We start from the raw sequence: 26041 nt of genomic DNA, 5'->3' as shown, positions 1-26041 counted from the left end.
CGTGTGTGTGTGTCAATGCTAGGGTGCATGACTACGTGTCTATGTATGTAGGATCATATGCCTCAGCCCATCTTTCATTCTGATGTGTAGAAAGAGATTGTAGTTTAAGTGTCCATTCCTTAGACATCATTCTCCACACATTAGTCCAGGTCTCAGCTCTCACCCCCAGACAGCTGTCACCCACTCAGGTTTCTTGGTCATTTTGCCTTCACATGCCATCTAAACGGTTATCTTATCACCCTCCTCAGGTTTAAACTCTTAACAAAACACTGGGCCGAACCCCCAGTCTGTCTGGTGGCACTGCTTCAGTCATTGTCTGCTAGTCCTGGAAGCTCTATGTAACCCTCCAGCTCCCTCCTTCATTGTCCCCCTGATATCCCTAAATAGCCCTGTGGGTGGACCAGATCTGAGCTTCCCTGGCCTTCATATAGCTGGCTTATTGTCACAGCTTAACCACTTGTGTCTATGTAATATACTAAAAGGTATGAGGCCTTGCACACTAGTTTTGCTCAAAGCCCCTCAACAGTCCATACCTGTGTGTGTGTGTGTGTGTGTGTGTGTGTGTGTGTGTGTGTGTGTGTGTGTGTGTGTGTGTGTGTGTGTGTGTGTGTGTGTGTGTGTGTGTGTGTGTGTGTGTGTGTGTGGTGTGTGTGTGTGTGTGTGTGTGGAGAGAGAAAGCGTGAGAAAGCGAGACTCACAGTAAGCCTTCAGGCCTCTCCCCATGTCTCCCTCTGTTCGCATGGATGTGTTGGCGTGTGTTTCGTGCCCCTTCAGGGTGTTCCAGAAAGAGAGTGTGTCCCTTTAAGAATGCTCTTCTGAGAATATTTGTCTAATTCCAGGTGCCAGCGATCCCTGTGTTTTACCAGGTGCAGGCCTGGGTCATTACAAAGGTATTTGTTTTCCAGATTACATGGTGCGGCCCAGGATTAAAGGCGCGTTATCCCTGTCCCCCACTGTCTGTCAGGCCCTGATCCCCAGTGTGGGGGATCTCTCCAAAACGTCTAGGCTAGCCTGACTCCTGGTGCCGTTAGGGATCTGTCACGCCACAGCCCAGAATAACCGACCTCCCAGCCTGGGCCACTGTTGGCTGTAAGGGTGGTGGAGGAGGAAGGACAGGAGCTGTCCCTGTCAACACAGGCTGGGTATGCTGATCAGACTTTCACCCAGCCGTCCTTAATGGGACGAGAAGTAGTGTGGTAATGAGTTTTCCTTGTCCACCACTATCCCCTCATCCCTAGGGTTTAGGATGGGCCGGACAGGATAGGGGAGCTGGCTGGGAGGTAGAGGGGGCTAGGGGCCTGGGGGGTAGTGGGGGTCAAGAAGTCTAGTCCCAGTCTCCAGTAGCTGGACAGCTGAAGTCCTCTCCAAAACGTTTACATAGAGCCTTACGATTATGATAATAAACAGTTTTATCATCGGCCTCCCAATCAATAATGTGGCTTCTTAAGGTTTAATATTTCAATGGTATTGATCATCTTAACAACCGTGTTTGCGGTCGGCTTGCCTTTACTGCAGGCCTGCAGGAAAAATGTGTGTGTGTGTGTGTGTGTGTGTGTGTGTGGGGGTGTGGGTGGGTGGGTGGGTGGGTGGACTACAACAAAATGTGATTTAGTTGAGCAGCAGTTTTTCTTTACGATACAGTTTTTCTGCAGCTATGACTGTTTAGCATGTAAAGACACTCTCAGACCAGCGTCTCACCTCATAGAACAACTATGTGGGATCCTCTCTCATTCCATTCAGTCCTGCTCTATACATGGCTGCCTATCGTTTACAAGCATCTAAGCGCCTATAACACTAAAACAGTCCTGCGCTTCTTGCGGTCAGTCCTCTTTCCCCCCCTTCCACCCTCATCCTGTTGCAACCAAATGAAATGGACTGAGTGAAAACAGAGAAGTTGAAGGCTCCAAAGGCCCTGTAGTTAGCACATTTAACTTCCATCCTCTCTGGAGAGAAGGCCTGCTTCCCTCATATTTAAACAGGGGGAGATTTCATAATTAGTGAAAATGAATAAAAGGCCGGCAGACTTTGATCAGAAACATCTCCCCGTGCCCCGCTGACCTTTGACCTTTGGTTGGAAAGGTGAGCGGATCTGTGAGTGGGGAGTGGAGGAAGCTTGGACTAGGGAGTTGTCTTATCTCTCTCTCTCTCTCTCTCTGGGAGTCTCTTCTAAGCTGATCTTCCCTGGAATGGGTAGGAGTGGGTAGGATGGGTAGGAATGGGTAGGAGTGGGTAGGAGTGGGTAGGAGTGGGTAGGATGGGTAGGAATGGGTAGGAGTGGGTAGGATGGGTAGGATGGGTAGGAGTGGGTAGGAATGGGTAGGATGGGTAGGAATGGGTAGGATGGGTAGGAGAGGGTAGGAGGGGGTAGGATGGGTAGGAATGGGTAGGATGGGTAGGATGGGTAGGATGGGTAGGAGTGGGTAGGAGTGGGTAGGATGGGTAGGATGGGTAGGAATGGGTAGGATGGGTAGGAATGGGTAGGATGGGTAGGAATGGGTAGAATGGGTAGGAATGGGTAGGAATGGGTAGGACGGGTAGGAGTGGGTAGGAATGGGTAGAATGGGTAGGAATGGGTAGGAATGGGTAGAATGGGTAGGATGGGTAGGAGTGGGTAGGAGTGGGTAGGATGGGTAGGAGTGGGTAGGAATGGGTAGGAGTGGGTAGGAATGGGTAGAATGGGTAGGAGTGGGTAGGAATGGGTAGGAGTGGGTAGGAGTGGGTAGGGATGGGTAGGATGGGTAGGAATGGGTAGGATGGGTAGGAGTGGGTAGATTGGGTAGGATGGGTAGGAGTGGGTAGGAGTGGGTAGGATGGGTAGGAGTGGGTAGGAGTGGGTAGGAGTGGGTAGGATGGGTAGGAGTGGGTAGGAGTGGGTAGGATGGGTAGGAATGGGTAGAATGGGTAGGAGTGGGTAGGAATGGGTAGGGATGGGTAGGGATGGGTAGGATGGGTAGGAATGGGTAGGAGTGGGTAGGATGGGTAGGAGTGGGTAGGATGGGTAGGAATGGGTAGGAGTGGGTAGGAGTGGGTAGGAGTGGGTAGGAGTGGGTAGGATGGGTAGGAATGGGTAGGAGTGGGTAGGATGGGTAGGAATGGGTAGGAGTGGGTAGGAGTGGGTAGGAATGGGTAGGAGTGGGTAGGAATGGGTAGGATGGGTAGGATGGGTAGGATGGGTAATCATGATGTCGTCTGATTGATTAGTGCCAGACTAACCTTTCCACTGGGCTCTGGATTTGTATGTATTTATTTTATTTCACCTTTATTTAACCAGGTAGGCAAGTTGAGAACAAGTTCTCATTTACAACAGCGACCTGGCCAAGATAAAGCAAAGCAGTTCGACACATACAACAACACAGAGTTACACATGGAATAAACCAACATACAGTCAATAATACAGTAGAAAAATAAGTCTATATACAATGTGAGCAAATGAGGTGAGATAAGGGAGGTGTCCCCAGTGTCCCTGTGCATTCCCCCCTAACCCCAATGACAAAATGTTCACAGCATGCTATGGAATAGGAGTACTTTTTATACAAGACCATCACTAATCAGTCAACTTAGCCTGCTTGTCTGTCTGTCTGAACTGGGGCAGAGAGGGTGGAAGTGTAATTAACTGATCAGCCTGGTGTTTGTTAGCCTCTGTTAGCAGGTAAAGGAGGGCCTACACACATACACACACACACATGCTCCTGCTAACTCAGGACCCTCCTGCTGTGTTGTGGCGCATGCTGTGCCTGCTCTGTGCAGCAGGTTGCCTGGGGGCCTACGTAGGTTTTTGCGGTGTGAGCATGATCGCCCATCTCTGATTATACATCAATAACTTTATCTCAGAGATAATTTATGCGTTTACTGAACACAAAGCTTTATCTAAACGAACCACTGGGGACATCGCATGGAAATAACACAGCGCCAACATCCACTATGGTTTGTTAAAAAAGAAAGATAGCTCGCGGCTGCTGTAACAAGAAGTTATTTTTGTAGTTATTAAAACAGTGTCTTCTCTGTTTCATTTTTTACCTGACACTTTGCAGAAACTCGCATGCTCCTCCGTAATCTGGAGTCCAAGGTCACAGATCAATTAAAGATGATTGCATACAATGTGGCTTTTGTGCAAACGGATCGCTTAACAAAAACAACACAGCGAGGAAAACCAATGTCTAACAGTATGCATTTTTAATCTGAATGTATTCAGTCTGCTCCCCCTCTCCCTCTCTGTGGTGTGAGTGAGATGATGTGAGGTTTCTCTCATTTGTACTCCGTCTGCCACAGCTCAACGGCCCCCCCATGCTGCCTGCTAATTGGCGGGAGACTGGGAGCTTCCTGCTGTGTGTTCGCTGCTTCCCTTCGCTTTGCCACCCCACCAGCTCTTTCTCCACAACTGAGTAATTAACCCACAGTTAATGAACTACATCTAATTACACACCACACTGTTTCCATCGCACCCTCCAAAAGTGAGGAGACACTCTGCCGCCACGTTCCAATCCGTTCTGGAAGGCTTTGAACCTACCTGCTGTCTGATTGGTGCGGTTGTTCAGACTGTCAGGACCTATATCACAGCCCTGCCACTTTGTTCAAATCAGTACACCTCTGTTGTGCAACACGGAATGGATTAAGAGAATCTGATGATGTTGCGTAAACGATAACAGCATTTTCAAGGTTCTATTTCGAGTCCATGAACAAAGGAGGCAATTGACACTACAAAATCAATTTGTTCATACTTTCTCTGGCCAAAGAAAAGCAGTGTAAGAGCTGAATGGTGACAGGCATTAATGCTGTGATACAGAATGGCCTGCAGTACACCAGTACACCTCTAGGGTGTTTTACTGTGCCATATAGTAGTCAGCAGGGCCATTTTTGGCCCAATCTTCATCTCATTCCAGAATTTTGGCAGGAAATGTTTTGTAACTGCAGTGATGCATGCTAGGAATTGTAGTTTGGCCCACATCCATGACAGATGCAGCATGCCTCAGATAGCCCTGCTATCAGCTGCTTGATGTACAGTACTCCCAGCCACACTACACTGACCCCCCCCCCACACACACACCACTATACTCCCCTCTCTCCTACCCAGCCAGAGCCCTAGCCTCAGCCTCGGTCTTGACACAGACACGGCTATTTCTGTTCCACAGACTGATAGCTCCAACTGAAGATCATTGATTTTACGGGAAGCCCTGTTTACAGACTGAGTGCCATCGACCTGAGGTGACTTTTTGCCTCCTGAAGTAGGAGCAGCACTGGAGCATCCTTGTGTCTGTATTATACACTCACAGGGAGGAGAGGAGAGGGAGGAGGAGAGGGAGGAGGAGAGGGAGGAAGTTTACAGTACACAGAGAAAAGAATAACACTGGCCTGATTTGAAACACTTTGATGTACTGTGTTAGGAATCATACTTAATTAGCACAGTAACATATTTTGTTAATTGTGTAAAAACTAATTGGCCTAGATGTTAGTACTGTATATAGTAGAGGAAATTGGTCTGGGGGTGATAGGGACAGCCGGTGTAAAGCCGAGGCGGCGAGAAGGAGAGAAGCAGCCTGTGCCTCAATGCAGTCCCTTAGGAAGATCCCACCATCTAAGGCTTAGGCATAAGGGTAATACATGCCTTATGTTGGGCATTACCATGGACTTAAGGTAAAGAGTGAGATGTATGCATACATTTCATTGTTTAATTGGGGCAAGCCTTGGAGAAGAGCCCCTGTTCATTCTGCCTGAGGACTACAATGGTTCCCCCATCGATAAGCACGTCCCCTGTGCAACATCAAAGGCCCTCCCTGATTTATCAATAAGAAGCCTTCCTTCCCACATTTTCCTGTAACTTGCTTAGCATTTACACCATTGATTTTCCAATAAGCACCCATACCCTGCGGTGGCTGGCCAGGCCGAGGCTCTGTGAGATGGCTCAGACTCAAACACAGACAGCCCTCCTGAAGGACAATGGGAGATGGGGAGGGGGGGGGGGTCTAGTGGCTTTTTGGGGGGTTCATGGGGTGAATGGTCTCCCCTCAGCTAGAAAGGCTGTGGACTAGGTGTAGATGGAGGGGGGTAAGGTGGGGTTCAGGTCCAAGCCCGATGGGGGTGTTCTCAGCTGGGGCTGGGGCTGGGCCAGAGTTAATTCCCCAGGAGACCCTGGTTCTCCCTGGTTCTCTGGAGGCCTGGCCCCCAGGCAGGTGATTGTGCATGCTTATAATAAGATGAATCCTTAGCCTTTAATTCCTCTCTGGCTTGGCCGGTAAATCCCACATAATGAAAGGGCCCATAAATAAAAACTTATCTCATTTTCCATCCCTGCAAAATGACAACCAGATCCATTCTCTGACAGGGTTCATTAGGACCTGGGCCCTTTCAATAGGCTCAACCTTATCTGCTCTGTTAAGGTGGGGGACGAGAACATAATGTGTTTTATGCCTCTAAGTCAGAGACAGGAGAAAGAGGGTCTGGCATTTGACTTCTGTAGAAGAGGTGTGAGGATGGGTGGGAGGACTGCCCCCTATGGCCAGGCCCTGTGTAGTGTGTATGGACATGCTCCCTCCCTCCCTTTCTCCCAGAGTCCAGGAATCCATGCTTTTCTTCCCTCTGATTATCTCTTATTGTGAGTTGAGGATTGTTTTGGCTGCTTATTGTTTGTCTCTCAGCCCAGTGGGCCCGGGGAAGGAGGGAGAGAGAGCGAGAGAGGGGGGGGGGGGGAGAACACAAGGACAGGGTTGGAAAGCACAGGCCATGGCAGGAATCCTGTTGTTTTCCTTTAGCAGCAGCTCAGATACCAATATGCAAAGGAAAAGTCCAAGTCATTTGCATAGTACAGTACCTAACCTTGGGCGTTAATGTTAACATACTGCAGGCAGTACTACCTTTACTGGCATGATTCATCCTTTTAATATGTGTTTATTATAGCACAGAGACACTTTGCCCCATACTTCCCTCTTTGCCCTTCCAGCGCTCCTGTCCGTCAGTCCATCTCCCTCATTTAGTGCCTTTGAAAGATTCAAGCTTAGGTGTCGCTTAGCGAGCAGACCTCCTAAAGACAAACAGGGAGATAGCTTTGTATCAGCCAGCCCATCTGTGACTCTCCGACTCCAGACAATCCCATTGCACATCAGTAACCACCACAGGTTATTGAATTAGACCATCTTGATTTTAAAGAGCAATCCTGTTTTCTAGTAAGCAGTGGACACGCTGAGCTGGCTCAGGCCACGGCTCAGCCTCCATCACTGGCCAGGGGTCATCCTCCTCTCCTCTCCCACTCTAATTGCTTTAGACACATTACAAGGGCGTGATGCTAATAGATGCATAGTTCACACACATACAGTTATACAGTAGCTACATGCTAGCACCGCTGTTTAGACTCTGAGAGCCATGGAGGGATACTGGACAGGACTGGAGAAATGTAGTGAATGAGGGATGTAAAGTAGTAGTTTAGGCTGGTGTGCTGTGTGTTTTTCCACCCCACTCCTCTGTGGGCTAGCTAGACGCCCCATGTAGCAGGTAGTGATGTGGGCACAGTGTTCGGGGCATGGTCAGGACAGGCAGTGGAATCTGGAGGAGGGGCTGATGGAACAACAGATTACAGGAAAAGGTGTGAAGGAGATCCATGTTCAGACAGGATGGGTGCTCATCTCATTGCTACGTCTTCTCATTAGACAAATCACCCACAGGAAAGTTTGTTCCTTTTTTTGTGGTTAGCTGCAAAATATGATCCAGGTATCCTTTGTTTAATGAATGAATGAGTTACATTATTTGTCTGTAAGGCATGGATTTTTTGGAGAGAAAACAATGAATTCACTGTGGTTTCCTCTACCTCAGTCCATTTGGTTGAAATGTCTGCAGAGTGCCTAGAGTTCTCTTAGTAATGGAGCAGAGAGTAAATGCAGACTGACCAGGTTACTATCCCCTCTCAATATGGCAGCCAGCTACAAATCATGTCTGTCTGGATCAAGTAATCCTCTTAATAAGCCTACTATCTTTCATTCTGAATGCAAAGCAACAGAGAGGTCATCAGTGTGGCTCTGTCTGTGTGGAGTACAAACAATGAAAGCAGGTGGACATGGGCTGACACAAAATGGTTGCCTACCTTCACTGTTTTCAGTGGAAGATCCTGCAACTACTACACCCGCCTTGCCTTCATTACGTTCAGATAATGCAGTTAAACATACAATATGAGGTTTCTTATCAAACCAATCATGTGCATTAATTACACCTGATTAGAATTCACTCCTCCAGTCAAGGCAGACGGTCATAATTAGAAAATCCAGTCAAAATGCGAAGGTGCATGCTAAAAGACTCGGCCCGTTGTTTGAGTAGCATAAGTGCATATAGAGTGGGGGTAGTTTCTATCAGACATTAATGAAGAGCGAGGCAGACATTTTCAATCTCTCCAGTGTGGGCCGGCCCTCTGTAGTTAATATGGTAGGGGGTGGGGTAGAGACACACGGTCTGATCACAGCTAGAATTTGCATCCTTAAGTAAATAAGTAAATAAATCAAGTGGCGGCAGCGAATGTGCTAATCAGCCGGGACATGGCGGCTGGGCTGAGCATGGTGCCGGGAAACTTTGCTCATGTAATATTCAGTACTGGCTGGGTTAAAGGGCAGGCCAGAGTTATTGGTTTCAGCCCGGTCGCCCCCCTTTAATCAATGCTGCCTGCATCCCTTTAATACAATTATTAGCTCAGCAGTATCTTGCGCTATCATTTTATCTCCTCGCCACTCTAAATTGTGGCCTGTGTATTGCTGGGCCACTGGTGCTCAGGGCATGGCCAGCTCCTGAAAGCACAGCTCCCATTTATTCTTTCAGAGGCAGAGGATGGCTGGAGTGTTTGAATCCAGGCTGACCGAGGAGGTGGATGCCAGATCTAAACACAGCTGCATTTTAGTCCCAACCCAGCTGGTGTATTTTGGGCTTTACTGAAAACATAGCCTTTTTTCCTCTCCTCCTCTTTGTGAGAGTGTGTATGCGAGGATACAAGTAATTACCTGCGTTGCATACTGCGTTGTGTGCACTCAACGAGAGAGGAGTGGGTGATGTGTTTTTCTATGCATGATTTCTCTTATTTCAGTAGGAAGGGAGAGGGCTGTAAAATGGCTGTAAAGTTATCAGCAGTACCCTTCACTTCTTCTCTAGTTATGTAAATGTATCATGTCCTGATGGGTGCTTTCTCTGTGTCTAATTATCGCACAATGAATCTATTTTATCCATTAAGTTAGGCCTGTTTCTCCCTCTTTCTGACTGGAAGTTAATTAAAAACGGATGTAGGATTTTGAGAATGTAAGATTAGGGGTGTTGTTTGGAAGGTGAAGATAAAAGATGGTAACTTCCTGATATGGCAGGAAGATGAATCGTGGGACGACTTATTAGTGCTCGTCTCAGGTATTGTGTTTAAGTACCTAATCTAACATAATGAGCCCTCTGTCGTTTACCTAATTAGATCTCACACTTTTGGCTCTCACCCGATGCACTATACATTAAATGTGTTCTTCTCGCCTGGGTTCTATAGATAGATGTTCCTTTGATGAAGGTGCTTTTTATCCCACCTTACGTGAAGAGTGCATTAGGGGAGGGGAAAATATGGAAGTACTTAGGATGAGAACAATGCTATGGGTTATGTTTATGAAAGAAGTTTATACAAGTTTAGGAAGAGTGTCCTTGTTGATAACCATGGTCCTTTCATATATTCATTACCATTAGAGTCTCTTACCAATCTCTCTCTCTCTCTCTTCTCTCTCTGTGTCTTCAGGCCTGGATGCGATGAACACCTCATGTAGGCATCAGCATGGACAGCTGTGAGTCTCCCGTGGTTTCTGGGACAGACGATGGGCTCGGCTCCTCCACCACCTCCCAGCAACAGCAGCAGCAGCATTACCCTCTGCAGACCTGGAACGATCACTCTAACTCGCAGGTCCCTCCCAGCAGCCAGCCCTCTTCCCTGGAGCCCCTGTCTCTCTCTGCACCCTACCCCTCTGTGAGAGAGCCACAGCAGCAGCAGCATCCCACCCGGACCCCACCCCTGGCCCACAGCGACAGCTCCGCCTCAGGCCAGCTGCACCCCAGAAGAGAGGAGCTCAACGAGGAGCAGGAGGGAGTGAGCTGCGGAGAGGAAGAAGAAGAATTGGAGGACTTGGATGAGATGGAGATCGACAGCTGTTTCCCAAGTCTGCAGCCCTTCCCCGGAGTACCCATAGCTCCTGGAGGAGGGGGCATGCCCACGCTGCTACGCCAGCAGCCCAACCGACAAAGGGGTGTGGCAGAGAGCGGGAGTGAGGAAGGAGAGGAGGAGGAGGAAGAGGAGAGCAGTGATGTGGAGAACCTGGCTGGAGAGATAGTCTACCAGCCGGACGGCTCGGCCTACATTGTTGAGAGTCTCAGCCAGCTGATCCAAAGCGGAGGGGGTGCTGTGCCCGGCCTGCTCCCCACAAACTCTCTCCCCGTGGCGGGGAAGCCGGGGGAACCTGCTGGGACCTCATCCTCGGTGTACCCTCAGATCATCAACACGTTCCACATAGCCTCGTCCTTCGGGAAGTGGTTTGGTTCCTCAGACCAAGGTTTCCCCAATACCTCCACCCTGGCAGGCCTCAGTCCTGTCCTGCACAGTTTCCGCGTCTTCGATGTGCGGCACAAAAGCAACAAGGATTACCTGAACAGTGACGGGTCTGCCAAGAAGTCCTGCGTATCCAAAGATGTTCCCAACAACGTGGATTTCTCCAAATTTGATGGGCTGGCCCTCTATGGCAAGGGAAAGCCCATCCTCATGTGTTTTCTCTGCAAACTGTCCTTTGGCTACCCGCGGTCTTTCGCCACTCATGCCGTCCACGACCACCGCATGACCCTGTGTGAGGACGAGAGGCGGCTGCTGGGGGACAATAAGGCGTCTGCCATCATCCAGGGCATCGGGAAGGACAAAGAGCCCCTCATCAGCTTCCTGGAACCAAAAAACAAGAGCTCTCCTATGCCGGCACCCTCCACCATGGTCCCCATGAACTCTGGCCAGAGCTTCTATGGCACGTTCAGTGGGATCCACCTGGAGGCAGAGAGCAGCAGTGGGGGCAGCGAGGCCCTCCTGAACAAAGACTCTGATTCCTCTGGCCTCCAGCAGCAGCAAGGCTCCCTCCTCTCTCTTGGGGGGTTGGGCAACCCCAAAGCACCTGCTCTTACCTCAACCCCAGGCCCTGCCAAAGACTCCAACACCCTGCCCAAGCAGGGAGGGAGAACAGAGGGGCCTGCTGGGAAAGAGGGGATCCGCAGGCGGGAGCGTGGGGACAAGGAGGGGCGAGAAGGCAAGGTATGCTTGGCTAGCCAGGAGGGGGGCTCGGAGGAAGAGGAGGAACTGTTATTAGAGGAAGAGGAAGACGAGGTGGAGGAAGAAGGAACTCCGCTGGCCTGTGTTGGTAACAGTAGCAGTGGTGGTGGCGAAGTGGGGAAACCGGCTGTCTCAAACCAAAGCATTTCCAAATCTCCTTTATTAATACCTAGTAGCGCTCTCCAGCCTACTGCCTGCCCATCTGCAGCCAGCCCCACGCTCAACAGCAAAGCCCCAGCTTCCACTTCTTCTTCCTCTGTCAGGGAAGAGGGCTCGGCGGCAGACGGTGGGGGGAGGACCTCGGAGCTCCCTCTGAGCTTTAACTGCCAGGGGCCCACTGTCCCCATGGCGATGGCGGCTGCAGCCAACAGAGGGAGCGAGGACGTCGCCGCGGGCACCTCCTCACCTCTGGCCTCCAACGCCACCGCCGCCGACGAAAGTGCCAATCGAGATAGTGCCACAGCTCCTGAACCAAATGATTGCCCGGCAGAGGGAGAGGAGGACAGCGGAGCCCTTCTGCACCATCACCACCTGCACCATCACCACCACCACCTCCACCCCTCAGCCCACTCCCACTCTCACCCACACCCCCACCCAGGGGGGTCCTGTGAAATGGGCGGTGGCGGTGAGTGCCCTCAGAACCATGGGCCTGGAGGAAGTGGGGTGGAATGCCCCAAATGCGACACCGTCCTGGGCTCCTCGCGGTCCCTGGGCGGACACATGACCATGATGCACTCGCGCAACTCATGCAAGACACTCAAGTGTCCCAAGTGCAACTGGCATTACAAGTACCAGCAGACCCTGGAGGCCCACATGAAGGAGAAGCACCCAGACTCCGGTGGCTCCTGTGTGTACTGCAGCAGTGGCCAGAGCCACCCGCGTCTGGCCCGAGGAGAGAGCTACACCTGCGGATACAAGCCCTTCCGCTGCGAGGTCAGTACTTCAACCTAGTCAGTTGAAGATCCAACCTAGTCAGTTGAAGTACTGACCTCAGCCTAATGACTAGTATACTGACAGGTGGTAGGACTTTGAATAGAACTTTAGCACAATGTGAAATATGTTGATATGTTGACATGTTGACTGATATGACATATCAATCAACATGTCATGATATGATTTATATTTCATGGACTATAAGTTAGAGGCAACAAAGATTTCCACTTTACAACATGAGCAAAAATGAACGTCCTCTCTCTATTTTCTAGGTGTGTAACTACTCGACCACCACCAAGGGCAACCTGAGCATCCACATGCAGTCGGACAAGCATCTGAACAACATGCAGACCCTGCAGAACGGAGGCTCCATCCCCTCCGCCGAGCAGCAGGTGTTTGGCCAGCACCCTGGAGGGGTCGGAGTGGTGACCGTGCCCTCTGTGACCCAGGCCAGCACCCACCACCCGCCACACCACCACCACCCCACCCAGTCCTCCGCCCACATGGCGGGGCCCTGCGGTTCCCCCTCGCCCACCAAGCCAAAAAGCAAGCCCACGTGGCGCTGCGAGGTGTGCGACTACGAGACCAACGTGGCGCGGAACCTGCGCATCCACATGACCAGCGAGAAGCACATGCACAACATGATGCTGCTGCAGCAGAATGTGACCCAGATGCAGCATGGTCGACTGGGCCTGGGGGCCATGCCCTCTCCCTCCGAGGCCGAGCTCTACCAGTACTACCTGACCCAGAACATGAGCCTGCCCCCAGGGCTCAAGATGGACCCGGGTGGAGCTGAGGCCCAGTTCCTGCTGGGAGGCTTCCACCTGGACCCCAACATGGCCGCCTTGGCCCCCCAACTAGGTGAGCTCCCTCAGTCCGCCTCTGCAACAGTGGAACAGTGGGAGCCATTCTGGCTCGTCCCTCAGTACTGCCTCAGGTCACCACAGAGAAGGCAGACTGCAGTTCAGTACGAGTTCACAAGGGGTGGGATCGCTCTCACTGCTGCCAGCTGTTTATTTTTAAACATGAAACACAGTTATAAACAGTATGTGACTAAATGGAAGATTCAGCTTTGATTTTTTTTAAATGCTTCACTTTTTAACCCATTTAGACATAGGCTAATTGTGTTAATTTATTTACTGAATGTGTGTAGCGTGGCCAGTAAATGAATGCATGAATGGTAAGTCATTTTATATTTACATTCAATGATTTATAGTTTTAGTGATGAATATAGAATATAAAAAAAATCCCCATGAGCCGAGCAGCCATTTCTCTGAACCAACATGCAGGCAAAGGGTTAACCAGGGAACACATAGCCCTCCCTCCCTCACTCTCACACACACTCTATACACACAATCCTATCTTTCATGTTGGCAGCGGTCTCTTTCTTTCCGTTTCTGTTGCCCGAAGGTACACCTGCCCTACTGAACTTAACATCATTCGCCCTTTTTCCAAGCAAAGAGCCCCATTTAGATAAAAGAGGGGAGGTGAAACAACGGCAATGTATAAAACACAAGATTTCTAGAGGGTGGACCTAACTAGAGGGTGGACCTAACAACAATCCCTTTCTGACTTAGTGTAAAACACGACTTGTTAGTTGTTAACATTCTCTCACCAATGTGCCAGGCACCATGACTTCCATGCCATGTTCTGTCTAGTTGGAGCTGAATCGATATCTTCCCAGTAAAAGAGGGGATCCTCTCCAGATGGGAGCCTTGGTATTAGGATAGTGTTTCGCTCCGGCTCGGCTGAGAAGAGTGGACCTTTAGACCCACGGCTAGTGATGCTATCGGTGGAGCTTCAGTCAGGGACTTTTTGTGTTGATTTTAGAGAAAGCTGACCCTGGTTAGAAAACGACCCAGCCATTAGAGTTCTGGGAGCTTTTTTGTCTCCATCAGTTATTAAGTGGTGTAGGTAGAACTTCTCTGAAAGCTCCTATATAGCCTCAAATATGCCCCCCAAACTCACACATCCACACTTCACTTCATAACACACGTAGGAGTTTAGTTTACATTTCCAGTCTATGTCACTCTATCTGGGTCACACTGACTGGGAAAGTCCCCCTGTGATACCTTGTTTTCCTCACAATAGGCGGTGTGAGAGAGAGAGAGAGAGAGAGAGAGAGAGAGAGAGGAAGAGAGAGAGCAGCTCAGTGAGCCTTCCTCTTGTTTGCCCATGTCCTCCATGCCTCTGAACATCAGCGTTTTCATGTCATTATTTCCAAACTGCCACTGAACTCCGCCACTGGAGCTCTCTTTTTTCCCCCAACGTTGTAATTGCAGCTATAAATTTTATCTTGGTCAAAGAAGGGAGGAGTAGAGGGCCCAGTATGGGTAATTCAGCGGCATAGCTGAGTGTTTGGCGTGCCAGTTACAACCCCACAGTTTGTACAGACTTGTCTCCAACTGTCGCCGGTTCAAAGACACGAACAAGAATTGATTGCTGTGACAAATTTTTTCATCCCCTCTCTTGCCATCTGGTTCATTTTCCTGTGAGGGAACGTTTAATAAGCATGTTACAGGGAGGCAATGATGAGGCATTACTCTCAGCCCTAAAACGACCACAGTGTCATCCCGAGCCACACACATTTTGATTGACTGTACACACCGATACACTCCATCACACACACACACAACTCTGCCCGTCATAACTCTGTCTGTGCAGCTCAAGGACAGATAGTATCCGTCTGTACCTCCCTCCCTTTAGTCCTCTTTTCCACTGTTTATTTCTGACTTTTGAGGATATTGTTAGACAGAGAGGGAGATGACAAATCCTGACCTCACATGATCTCACCCTCTTGGTAATCCTTATCCCCAGGACTGAGCTGCTGCAGATACAGAGAGGGGGGGGGGGGGGGGGGGGGGGGGGGGGGGGAGAGAGAGAGGGGGGAGGGCCTTAGCTATTGTGTGCTCTACTTTGTTGTCCAATATATTGCCTGAATGCTGCAGCATCTAGGTAGAGCTCTCTGAAAATCCAGCAAAGCTGGTCCACCACTAATCTTTTGGAAGTTCCACCAAGCCCTGTAGAGACACGTTAATATATTTACAGCATGGACTTGGACTCTGCTAATGTCAAAGAATAGAGTTTCAAAGATTTCCCAATGATGTGTGTTTATCTCAAGCCTTTTAATGTTATTTGAAAGTGAAAATATTTCCACAGCGTCCTGCCTTCCTTTCCCTAAACATTGATACGGACTGACAACGTCTCAGTCAAAATATTCTAGGTTATATTTAACAGAGGCCTGCTTACATCTAAAACACATGTAGGGGCCGCAGACTGAACCTTTTCTCACACAGCCGTGAAGGCAAAGGTAATCACTGTGTCTGTGTCGGAGCATGGAGTCTACAGTGGAAAAGAGTGTGAGAGCCACACAGGAATGAGAGAATAAAGATGAGGGATGGAGAGGAAGAGATAGGGGTAGTAACTAGTGAGGTGACTGGGAGAGAGAGAGAGAGAGAGAGAGAGTGAGAAGGGGGGCCCTGGCTGGAGAGGTGGATCTGTGAGTGATTTCAGAGGGCTTCACAGAGGTCTCCCTTTCCCGGCTATAAAAACTCAGGTAATGGAGAAAAGTCAGAGAGCAGGCTGCATACTGCAGCAATAAATAAAAAGGGGCTGCTGGAATTAATTTAGTGTAAAGCCAGGCGGGGTCAGCCAGTGCGCTCAGTCTGGGCAGTGATAGATTAAAGATCAGCGAGCAAAAACTCCCCAGCCACTCTTACCTCATTTTTACCGCCTTTAGTTTTTTTCCCTCCTCCTCCTCGTCAGACTGTAGATATGGTTGTTTCTGTTGTTGGATCTGGATGCGTGTGTTGTTTTTTTACTTCCCCCTCTTCGCTCAGTACCGAGTAGGATTAATCTGGTAGGTGTCTGTATCGATTTAGCAGCTATGCTGAGTCGAAAGAGGCAGAAGAATCCAAAGAGAAAAGTGGATTTTTTGTATTATTATTCTGTGAACAAGGGCACTGGATTTGATTTACAGTAATGTATGCTTGGGAACTCTTTAGTTCTCTTGTAATGATAGAATAACTTTCTTTTTCTGCGGAGCTCACGGCCTCTGGAGTTGATTTAGTGCCGGGCCGTGAAAGTACACCAGTCCAAACAGGACTACGTGTAAATCCTTACTCTGGCGGTGCAACGTTTCTGCACCCGGCGAAAAAGTCCAGACTTTCTTTCTCTTGGCTCAAAGGAAGGATAATCTTGATTTAATCAAATTAGGTACATAAATACACACATGCACATTATCCTCAGAGGGGTATTGGAACTAGAGAGCAAATCCACTTTGACTGCAGAGACAAACATGGCTCTTTGTTGAAAGTTGAACCGTACACCTTTCACTTTTCCTAGGACATTTTCCATGCTGAGGGAGGCTCAAAGAACTGAGAGCCCCTTTGGAAAACCCCATGCCTCCATCCCCTCTAAGAAACTCTAAATAACTCCTGATGTCCAGAAAAGTACATGTAACACAAAGTGAAATAGATTGATGGCTAGATAGGAATAATCCCTGAAAGGTGTACTTAGAATTCAGAGCTTGTGAAATTAGAAAATAACCAACTGACCGTGTGCATGTAACCAACTAAGCACTTTCTCTCTCTCTCTCTCTCTCTCTCTCTCTCTCTCTCTCTCTCTCTCTCTCTCTCTCTCTCTCTCTCTCTCTCTCTCTCTCTCTCTCTCTCTCTCTCTCTCTCTCTCTCTCTCTCTCTCTCAAACACACAATTTCTCTCTCTCTTCCCTCCTCTCCCTCTTTCTCTCTTTCCGTCCCTGGTGCTCAGTAGGTGGGGAGATCCCCATGGACATGCGGCTGGGCGGCGTTGGTGGTCAGTTGGTGTCTGAGGAGCTGATGACCCTGGGGGAGAGCTTGTCGCAGACCAGTGACCCCTCCCTCAAGCTGTTCCAGTGTGCCGTGTGCAACCGCTTCACCACCGACAACCTGGACGTGCTGGGCATGCACATGGGTGCTGAGCGCAGCCTGCCCGAGGAGGAGTGGCGCGCCGTGGTGGGCGACTCGCACCAGTGCAAGCTGTGCCGTTACACCACACAGCTGAAGGCCAATTTCCAGCTGCACTGCAAGACCGACAAGCATGTGCAGAAGTACCAGCTGGTGGCCCACATCAAGGAGGGGGGCAAGGGCAACGAGTGGCGCCTAAAGTGCGTGGCCATCGGCAACCCGGTGCACCTGAAGTGCAACGCCTGCGACTACTACACTAACAGCCTGGAGAAGCTACGCATGCATACCATCAACTCCCGCCACGAGGCCAGCCTCAAGCTGTACAAGGTACGTGCCGTTCTCCCCTTCCACCGTTCCTCTCTTTTCTCTTCTTCCTTCCTAATGTTACATTCCTCCACGGTACTCCACTGCAGATCCCTGGATTCTGCTCCGCTGCTAGCCTCTTCCACCAGTCATGAATGATGGCCCTGTTGTCTAACCCTTCTGTTCACAGGGCCCATACAGAGGAGTGGGCGGGCTAGAACCTAGCAGGTGGATCCGGGTAAGGAGGATAAGGGGTGAAATCACTAGGAGAGGGATGAAGAAGTGTGAGGAGACAGAGGTTTGGTGTTAATACTCCTCGGAGCGGGAAAGGCAGAATCGTTCTCGACAGCCGTATTGATTTTCTCTGGACTTGGAGCTTCACCTTCTCCTCTAATCATTCCATAATAGCCAATGGATGAACACTCTCTGAACAAATGGCCATAAATCTAACAGGCCTGATTCCACTTAGGCACCTATCCTGTGTGTCTGCGGCTAGGCTAGGGCTACTCTGTGTTTAACCCAACCTGGCATGGCTACATAGACGGCTAACACAATCACACACACACACACACTAAGACGTAAACAAACGCATACCGTTCACCCACGCATTCACACACCCACACAACTGTAGCTCATCACACTGCTCTGTCCCCAAACACACTGTGCCTTTATTTACACAAAGACTCTGCTCCATTCTCAAGTGTTAGGCTATTGGAAAATAAATGGGCAAAACAAACAATATATTCTATTGGTTTTCTACCTCTTATTTAGTCTTTTTGCAGTATAACTGCTCTTGGCAAATAGTGTAATATAGGAGGGGGGAAAATGAGGAGACATTATTGTGTTTTTAATCACATTAAAAATCTAGGGTAGAATAGACCAATTGAAAACCCTCTCCAAACGCCTGTCTCTCTGGCCCTATTGAAAGCCCCCTGCTTTATGAATGGTTCCTGGGATCCGCTGATGTTTTTATTGCAGGTTTCCTGTCTGCAAGGCCTTTGTAGTGAGAGATCCTACAGTAACGGAGAACAAAAAAAATTCAACACTTAAGGGGAGGTGTGAGGCTCTGCTCCCAGGTCGACCATTAGGAGGGCCGGAGGGAGCAGGCCTTGTTGACGCTCGGTCAGGGTAGGGTAGGGGCCCGGCCGCCGTCCCAGCAGCCTCTGGGCCTGGAGAGAGACAGAGAGCAGGGTTATAGTGGAGCAGGACTAGAGCAGTGTCTCCACCACTCATGCCCAGACACGTAGCCAGGATATTTACAAATACCACACTGATTAAAATATGTAACACAATCTGTAGGACACGTTGGGCCTGGCCTGTGGAGGCAGAGAGGCTGAGAGGGGCCTCTGAGTGCCCCAGGCCAGGTTCATCCTCACTGGGCAGGGCTGGGGTAACCCTGGGTGTTCTCTGTGCCACTGAGACAGACGGGGCACTCTGCCCACATGCCAGTGCCACTGTCTCACACTTGACCGAAATAGATGGGCCCTGACATCCTGCATATCCAACTCACACATAAGGTGGAAAATAATGTTTTGTCTGAAAGGAGAGTGACGAGTTTATATTACATTGTCTGTCTGCCTTCCACTTTATCATGTGCCAAAATGGTGCTTTACTGTAGAAAGTTGACATACTGTATGTGGTAATACGACTGGGGAGGATTAAATATGTACAACACATCCTAGCATGATCGTTTTCCACCACTTAAGCCTCTTAAGATGGCTCCATACTTCTTAAAGCCAATTGATCTCCAGAGAAAGGGAAGTATCTGCCCAGGAATGACCTGAGCTCTCACCCCCGGAACACAGAGCCCTGCTGGCCCTCACTAAGCAGGCAGCTCCCATCACTCCAGACATGTGTAGTGGCGAAAAAGGATGTTCACAACTTATTATTACTGCGTTTCACGACCCACAAATGTGATTACTGGATGATAAGTAAATGGTTCTGAGGCCTAGCTCACTGCAGCACGGGTTGGCTCCCCACTTGACAATGTCACAGCCTTTGTGACGTGTTGGAGTTCCAGTCCTTGTAGAGTAGAGGGAATGACAACCAGCCAAGCAGGCAGAACCCCACAGCACAGCAGGCCCTTGAGCTCAGCAACAGCCTCAGCCTTCGGCTCAGCCTGGCAGATTATGCAAGGATGAAGAAAGGAAAAAAAGGGAAATAATTTATTCTTCCCAAAAGAAATGTGATGCGAATAGCAGCATTTTTTTACCTTTTTGGGGAGAAAATAAATCATCAAGTCAGCATAAACAGACTGTAAGATGTGGGAGATCCTTGGGACACTTCACCCAAATCAAACTGGTTTGCATTAAACAGGCCCTTTGTGTCCACGGCTCCGTATAAATTGGAGCCTGTAATTACTGGAATTAAAAAGGAAGGTTTAAACTGAGGGCTAAGCTGGATGGGATAATTTGAGAGTCTGTGGTATGTGGCCCATATTAGGGCTTTCTAAAAATACCCCCCCCCCCCCCACCACCCCACGTATTGGAATGTTCCGAAAGCCCATGGAAAACTGGAGCGAGGCGTCCTCACCGCACGGACCACCACACAGTGGGGGTGATGCTGCAGCCTCTTCCTGACTCCCTTGTGCTGGGCTTGGAGACACTCAATCTGGAGCCTCACTTTGCCTGCAGTTGACAGACCCCTGACACACCCCTCTGAACTTTCACCTTCCCTTCACGTCTCCCCATTCACTGTCGGCTTTGTAGTGGCGGTAGTGATGTCGTGATGGTCACCCATAAGCGCAAGCAGATGGCCCTACACTACAATATGCAGGTCACCCCAAAGATAAGCTCTCTTTTATTGGAAGCTTCAGCTCCCCTACTCTCCCTAGAGACACTCTGGCCTGGAGAAATCCAACTTCTACTCCTGATTTACAGTTATTCACAGTTACCTTACGGTAGTAGTAATACATCCCTCCAAACATTTCTGACAGAGACTCACACAGGTTTATTAAACATTCCCAGCAGGCCTCAGGTGCTTTTCTCCCAGTTCCAGGCCTGAGCTGCTGTACTCTGCCTCACTCTGCTTCTGCCCACACAGGATGGGTGGAGCCTGGGCCGGCCAGGCCTCTGCTTCCAGGCAGGAGTTTGGGGAAAGGGGAGGAGCATGGAGGGCTAGCTGGCTACCTTCCTTGTCTCGGGGGCCGGTGCGATCTGCGGTAATTGAGATTGATTGGATGTTATTTTTCCTCTTGCAAATGTAGTCCATTAGCTTGGCACATGCATAATCAGTTTAGAGCGCAGTTAGCTGAATGTAATCATGTTCCTCGGTGTCTGCTCGCACAAAATCCACTCCAGATGCCGCTTGGCCGCGGAAAGAGAGGAAGAAAGTGCCGTCACTATCACATGGGGAATCTTTAACCAAGAAAGCCCCGACACCCCTCCCTCTGTCCTGGCCCCGCTCTATTAAACACACAACTGTACAAAGTCTCCCATAGAAACACACACAACTGTACAAACTCTCTCATAGACACACACACACACACACACAACTGTACAAACTCTCCCATATACACACAGACTGTGCACGGCGACTGCCTACCTTACCCCTGAAAACAGGCCTTCAGAGCAGATCACATGTTCTCAAGTCTTAGCTGCTAAGACTAACGCGATGCTGACTGGGACCCAAGCCCGGCCCACTAACCAGCGCAAAGCATCTGTATCTTGGACGCCTCTCCTCTCCTTATTTTCCCCTCCAGCGCGATCCAACTGGATAACTGAGCGGTTAGGAAAGAACATGTCTGAAAAGCATAATAGGAGCAAAATGTGTGTAATGTAAATGAAGGGATTAGCTGCTACATGGAAATACATTAAGGTGTTTCAGTGAGGATCCTACTCAGCACAAGTACTCTGCTCCTCTGCCCCAGACTATACACTGACCTCCCCCATTAATGATCATAATTATCAGGATTGATTCCAAATCCTCCTGACCATCAGAGGAGAGAGGAAACCATCATCATCGTAACGAATAAGTAATGGTTTCACTCCAGAAAGGATTGTTTTTTATTATCAAATAAAATTGGAGAGAGTAATTTGGAGTTAAAGTCACGGGGGAGCATTTAATCGCTGTTGGGATCCAATCCGTCATGGCCCTTTCATCTGCCAGCCGATCAGCCCAACCTTAGTCCCATCAGGAGACAGACAGATACTCACCACCACCACCAGACAGCAGTTAGAGGAGGGGAGCGGGGAGATAGACAGACACACAGACACACAGACACACAGACAGACAGACAGACAGACAGACAGACAGACAGACAGACAGACAGACAGACAGACAGACAGACAGACAGACAGACAGACAGACAGACAGACAGACAGACAGACAGACAGAGCGAGAGAGGGAGACGGAGAGAGGCTCGTTTAGAGATACTCTGCTAATTATCATGGCTGGCCTGTGATTGTTCAGTAATAGTGCTCAGTGGGAAAGGTTGCAGCGGTTCCAGGAAGAGCTCGGATTTACTGGTACTACCGCTCTAATAAAGCGCTCGCTGCACATCCTGGGAGACAGCCCATTCCCCTATACACACACACACACACACACACACACACACACACACACACACACACACACACACACACACACACACACACACACACACACACACACACACACACACACACACACACACACACACACACACACACACACACACACACATGCTCCCCCTTTACAGCAATCACCTTTACAGAGGCTAGTGGGAATAGCTACACGCGGCTGTACAGATCACATTCGTTAGTACATAGTGCAGGTCATATGATATTGTGTAGCTCGGTGCAAGTGGGTGGTAGCCGGCGTAATGTAAAGCTGAGGAAGTGTTTAAATTGTGTGTGGGGCCTCCTTACACTCCCTCAGTCAACACAGCAATGATCCAGAACCCCCTTCCCCTTCCCACCTCCCTCTGTCTATAGCCTGCCTGCAGGGTGGTGAACTCTGGGCTGCATTGCCTAAACAGGACCCAATCACTCCAGAGGGTGGGTGGGACCACAGGGCTCTCTCTGAGGAATAGAGCTCAGAGGATCAGTCTATGATTGGCTGTAGTGGCTGTCAGTCAGGCTGTGAGGAGTGTGGTATCAGAGCAGAGAGGGAGGGTTCAGGACTCAGTGTTTGGCAGTGTGTTGGAATTTCACAAGTCCTCCAGCTCCCACCTTGGAGAAGGCCAGACGCTGACCCGTGGCCCAGCTGCTACATTGCTGCTGCTGATTGGGAGTGCATCTGCCCCTCCGTTGGTGTTTCGAGGGCCAGCACAGAGAGAGAGAGGGAGGGAGAGAGAGACGCCCAAGCAGGGTAGGCCCAGCTTTATTTGAGCTTTTTTCACAAGCTGTTTACCTAGATTGACTAATAGAATGGCTAAATGGGCCCTGGCCTGTACTCCCTTCCTCCTCACTGTGTGTCTGGTTAGAGATAGGGACGTGTCCAGCACTGCGTCATATCTCTGCAGGCCCACAGAGGGAGGGCCAGAGGGGGTGGGCCGGGGGGGGAGTGGGATGTTATGTTTCTGGTTCAGTTGGGAGTTGGAGTAACTTGGTTATTGTGTTAATGGTTCTTTGTTTTGACTTTAGTTTTTTTCTTTGGGCAGCCGGACAAGAGCAACTGAGCACGCTCCTGCCGGTGTGCAAGGAAGCCGTTGATCCTATTATCTGTTGCCTGATCAGCAGAAAAGGCAGATTGGCGGCTGAAGGGGAGGGTTACGGGAGGACTCAGGGAGAGGAGGACTAGAGCAGCTCAGTGCTCAGTGTATACTAGAGGGAGGAGTTAGTAGAGTTTTAGGAGGTATGTTTGGTGTTGTCAGTGTATACTAGAGGGGGAGTTAGTAGAGTTTTAGGAGGTATGTTTGGTGTTGTCAGTGTATACTAGAGGGGGAGTTAGTAGAGTTTTAGGAGGTATGTTTGGTGTTGTCAGTGTATACTAGAGGGGGAGTTAGTCGAGTTTTAGGATGTATGTTTGGTGTTGTCAGTGTATACTAGAGGGGGAGTTAGTCGAGTTTTAGGAGGTATGTTTGGTGTTGTCAGTGTATACTAGAGGGGGAGTTAGTAGAGTTTTAGGAGGTATATTTGGTGTTGTCAGTATATACTAGAGGGGGAGTTAGTAGAGTTTTCGGAGGTATGTTTGGTGTTGTCAGTGTATACTAGAGGGGGAGTTAGTCGAGTTTTAGGATGTATGTTTGGTGTTGTCAGTGTATACTAGAGGGGGGAGTTAGTAGAGTTTTAGGAGGTATGTTTGGTGTTGTCAGTGTATACTAGAGGGGGAGTTAGTAGAGTTTTAGGAGGGATGTTTGGTGTTGTCAGTGTATACTAGAGGGGGAGTTAGTAGAGTTTTAGGAGGTATGTTTGGTGTTGTCATTGTATACTAGAGGGGGAGTTAGTAGAGTTTTAGGAGGTATATTTGGTGTTGTCAGTATATACTAGAGGGGGAGTTAGTAGAGTTTTAGGAGGGATGTTTGGTGTTGTCAGTGTATACTAGAGGGGGAGTTAGTAGAGTTTTAGGAGGTATGTTTGGTGTTGTCAGTGTGTACTAGAGGGGGAGTTAGTAGAGTTTTAGGAGGTATGTTTGGTGTTGTCATTGTATACTAGAGGGGGAGTTAGTCGAGTTTTAGGTAGTGTTTGGTGTTGTCAGTGTATACTAGAGGGGGAGTTAGTAGAGTTTTAGGAGGGATGTTTGGTGTTGTCAGTGTATACTAGAGGGGGAGTTAGTAGAGTTTTAGGAGGTATGTTTGGTGTTGTCAGTGTGTACTAGAGGGGGAGTTAGTAGAGTTTTAGGAGGTATGTTTGGTGTTGTCAGTGTATACTAGAGGGGGAGTTAGTAGAGTTTTAGGAGGTATGTTTGGTGTTGTCAGTGTATAATAGAGGGGGAGTTAGTAGAGTTTTAGGAGGTATGTTTGGTGTTGTCAGTGTATACTAGAGGGGGAGTTAGTAGAGTTTTAGGAGGTATGTTTGGTGTTGTCAGTGTATACTAGAGGGGGAGTTAGTAGAGTTTTAGGAGGTATGTTTGGTGTTGTCAGTGTATACTAGAGGGGTAGTTAGTAGAGTTTTAGGAGGTATGTTTGGTGTTGTCAGTGTATACTAGAGGGGGAGTTAGTAGAGTTTTAGGAGGTATGTTTGGTGTTGTCAGTGTATACTAGAGGGAGGAGTTAGTAGAGTTTTAGGTAGTGTTTGGTGTTGTCAGTGTGTATACTAGAGGGGGAGTTAGTAGAGTTTTAGGAGGTGTGTTTGGTGTTGTCAGTATATACTAGAGGGGGAGTTGGTAGAGTTTTAGGAGGTATGTTTGGTGTTGTCAGTGTATACTAGAGGGGGAGTTAGTAGACTTTTAGGAGGTATGTTTGGTGTTGTCAGTGTATACTAGAGGGGGAGTTAGTAGACTTTTAGGAGGTATGTTTGGTGTTGTCAGTGTATACTAGAGGGGGAGTTAGTAGACTTTTAGGAGGTATGTTTGGTGTTGTCAGTGTATACTAGAGGGGGAGTTAGTCGAGTTTTAGGAGGTATGTTTGGTGTTGTCAGTGTATACTAGAGGGGGAGTTAGTAGAGTTTTAGGAGGTATGTTTGGTGTTGTCAGTGTATACTAGAGGGGGAGTTAGTCGAGTTTTAGGAGGTATGTTTGGTGTTGTCAGTGTATACTAGAGGGGGAGTTAGTAGAGTTTTAGGAGGGATGTTTGGTGTTGTCAGTGTATACTAGAGGGGGAGTTAGTCGAGTTTTAGGAGGTATGTTTGGTGTTGTCAGTGTATACTAGAGGGGGAGTTAGTAGTTTTAGGAGGGATGTTTGGTGTTGTCATTGTATACTAGAGGGAGGAGTTAGTAGAGTTGTAGGAGGGATGTTTGGTGTTGTCAGTGTATACTAGAGGGGGAGTTAGTAGAGTTTTAGGAGGTATGTTTGGTGTTGTCAGTGTATACTAGAGGGAGGAGTTAGTAGAGTTTTAGGAGGTATGTTTGGTTTTGTCAGTGTATACTAGAGGGGGAGTTAGTAGAGTTTTAGGAGGTATGTTTGGTGTTGTCATTGTATACTAGAGGGGGAGTTAGTAGAGTTTTAGGATGTATGTTTGGTGTTGTCAGTGTATACTAGAGGGGGAGTTAGTAGAGTTTTAGGTAGTGTTTGGTGTTGTCAGTGTATACTAGAGGGGGAGTTAGTAGAGTTTTAGGAGGTATGTTTGGTGTTGTCATTGTATACTAGAGGGGGAGTTAGTAGACTTTTAGGAGGTATGTTTGGTGTTGTCAGTGTATACTAGAGGGAGGAGTTAGTAGAGTTTTAGGAGGTATGTTTGGTGTTGTCAGTGTATACTAGAGGGAGGAGTTAGTAGACTTTTAGGAGGGATGTTTGGTGTTGTCAGTGTATACTAGAGGGGGAGTTAGTAGAGTTTTAGGAGGTATGTTTGGTGTTGTCAGTGTATACTAGAGGGGGAGTTAGTAGAGTTTTAGGAGGTATGTTTGGTGTTGTCAGTGTATACTAGAGGGGGAGTTAGTAGTTTTAGGAGGGATGTTTGGTGTTGTCAGTGTATACTAGAGGGGGAGTTAGTAGAGTTTTAGGAGGTATGTTTGGTGTTGTCAGTGTATACTAGAGGGAGGAGTTAGTAGAG

At 48.9% G+C, this 26041-nt stretch overlaps 1 protein-coding gene across 5 annotated transcripts in view; it reads left to right on the top strand.

Annotated features, from left to right (window-relative positions):
• The window catches only part of zfhx3b (zinc finger homeobox 3b), a 260876-nt gene that overhangs the window by 140213 nt on the left and 94622 nt on the right, over positions 1 to 26041 (top strand). For 3 of the 5 annotated variants that reach the window (XM_045689152.2, XM_045689154.2, XM_045689151.2), the window contains 4 exons: positions 9731 to 12223; positions 12496 to 13084; positions 13377 to 13403; positions 16993 to 17495. In XM_045689152.2, the coding sequence (XP_045545108.2) occupies positions 9767 to 12223; positions 12496 to 13084; positions 13377 to 13403; positions 16993 to 17495 (3576 nt within the window). In that variant the 5' untranslated portion in view covers positions 9731 to 9766. The remainder of the gene's footprint in view (positions 1 to 9730; positions 12224 to 12495; positions 13085 to 13376; positions 13404 to 16992; positions 17496 to 26041) is intronic. The other 2 variants (XM_045689156.2, XM_045689155.2) reach the window with 1 other exon arrangement.

This window comes from Salmo salar, chromosome 11 (assembly GCF_965601325.2).
Source record: "Salmo salar chromosome 11, fSalSal1, whole genome shotgun sequence".
In the NCBI taxonomy this organism is placed as follows: Eukaryota; Metazoa; Chordata; class Actinopteri; order Salmoniformes; family Salmonidae; genus Salmo; species Salmo salar.
Note: the sequence above shows the minus strand (reverse complement) of the source record. Positions and strands in the feature narration are given on the sequence as shown.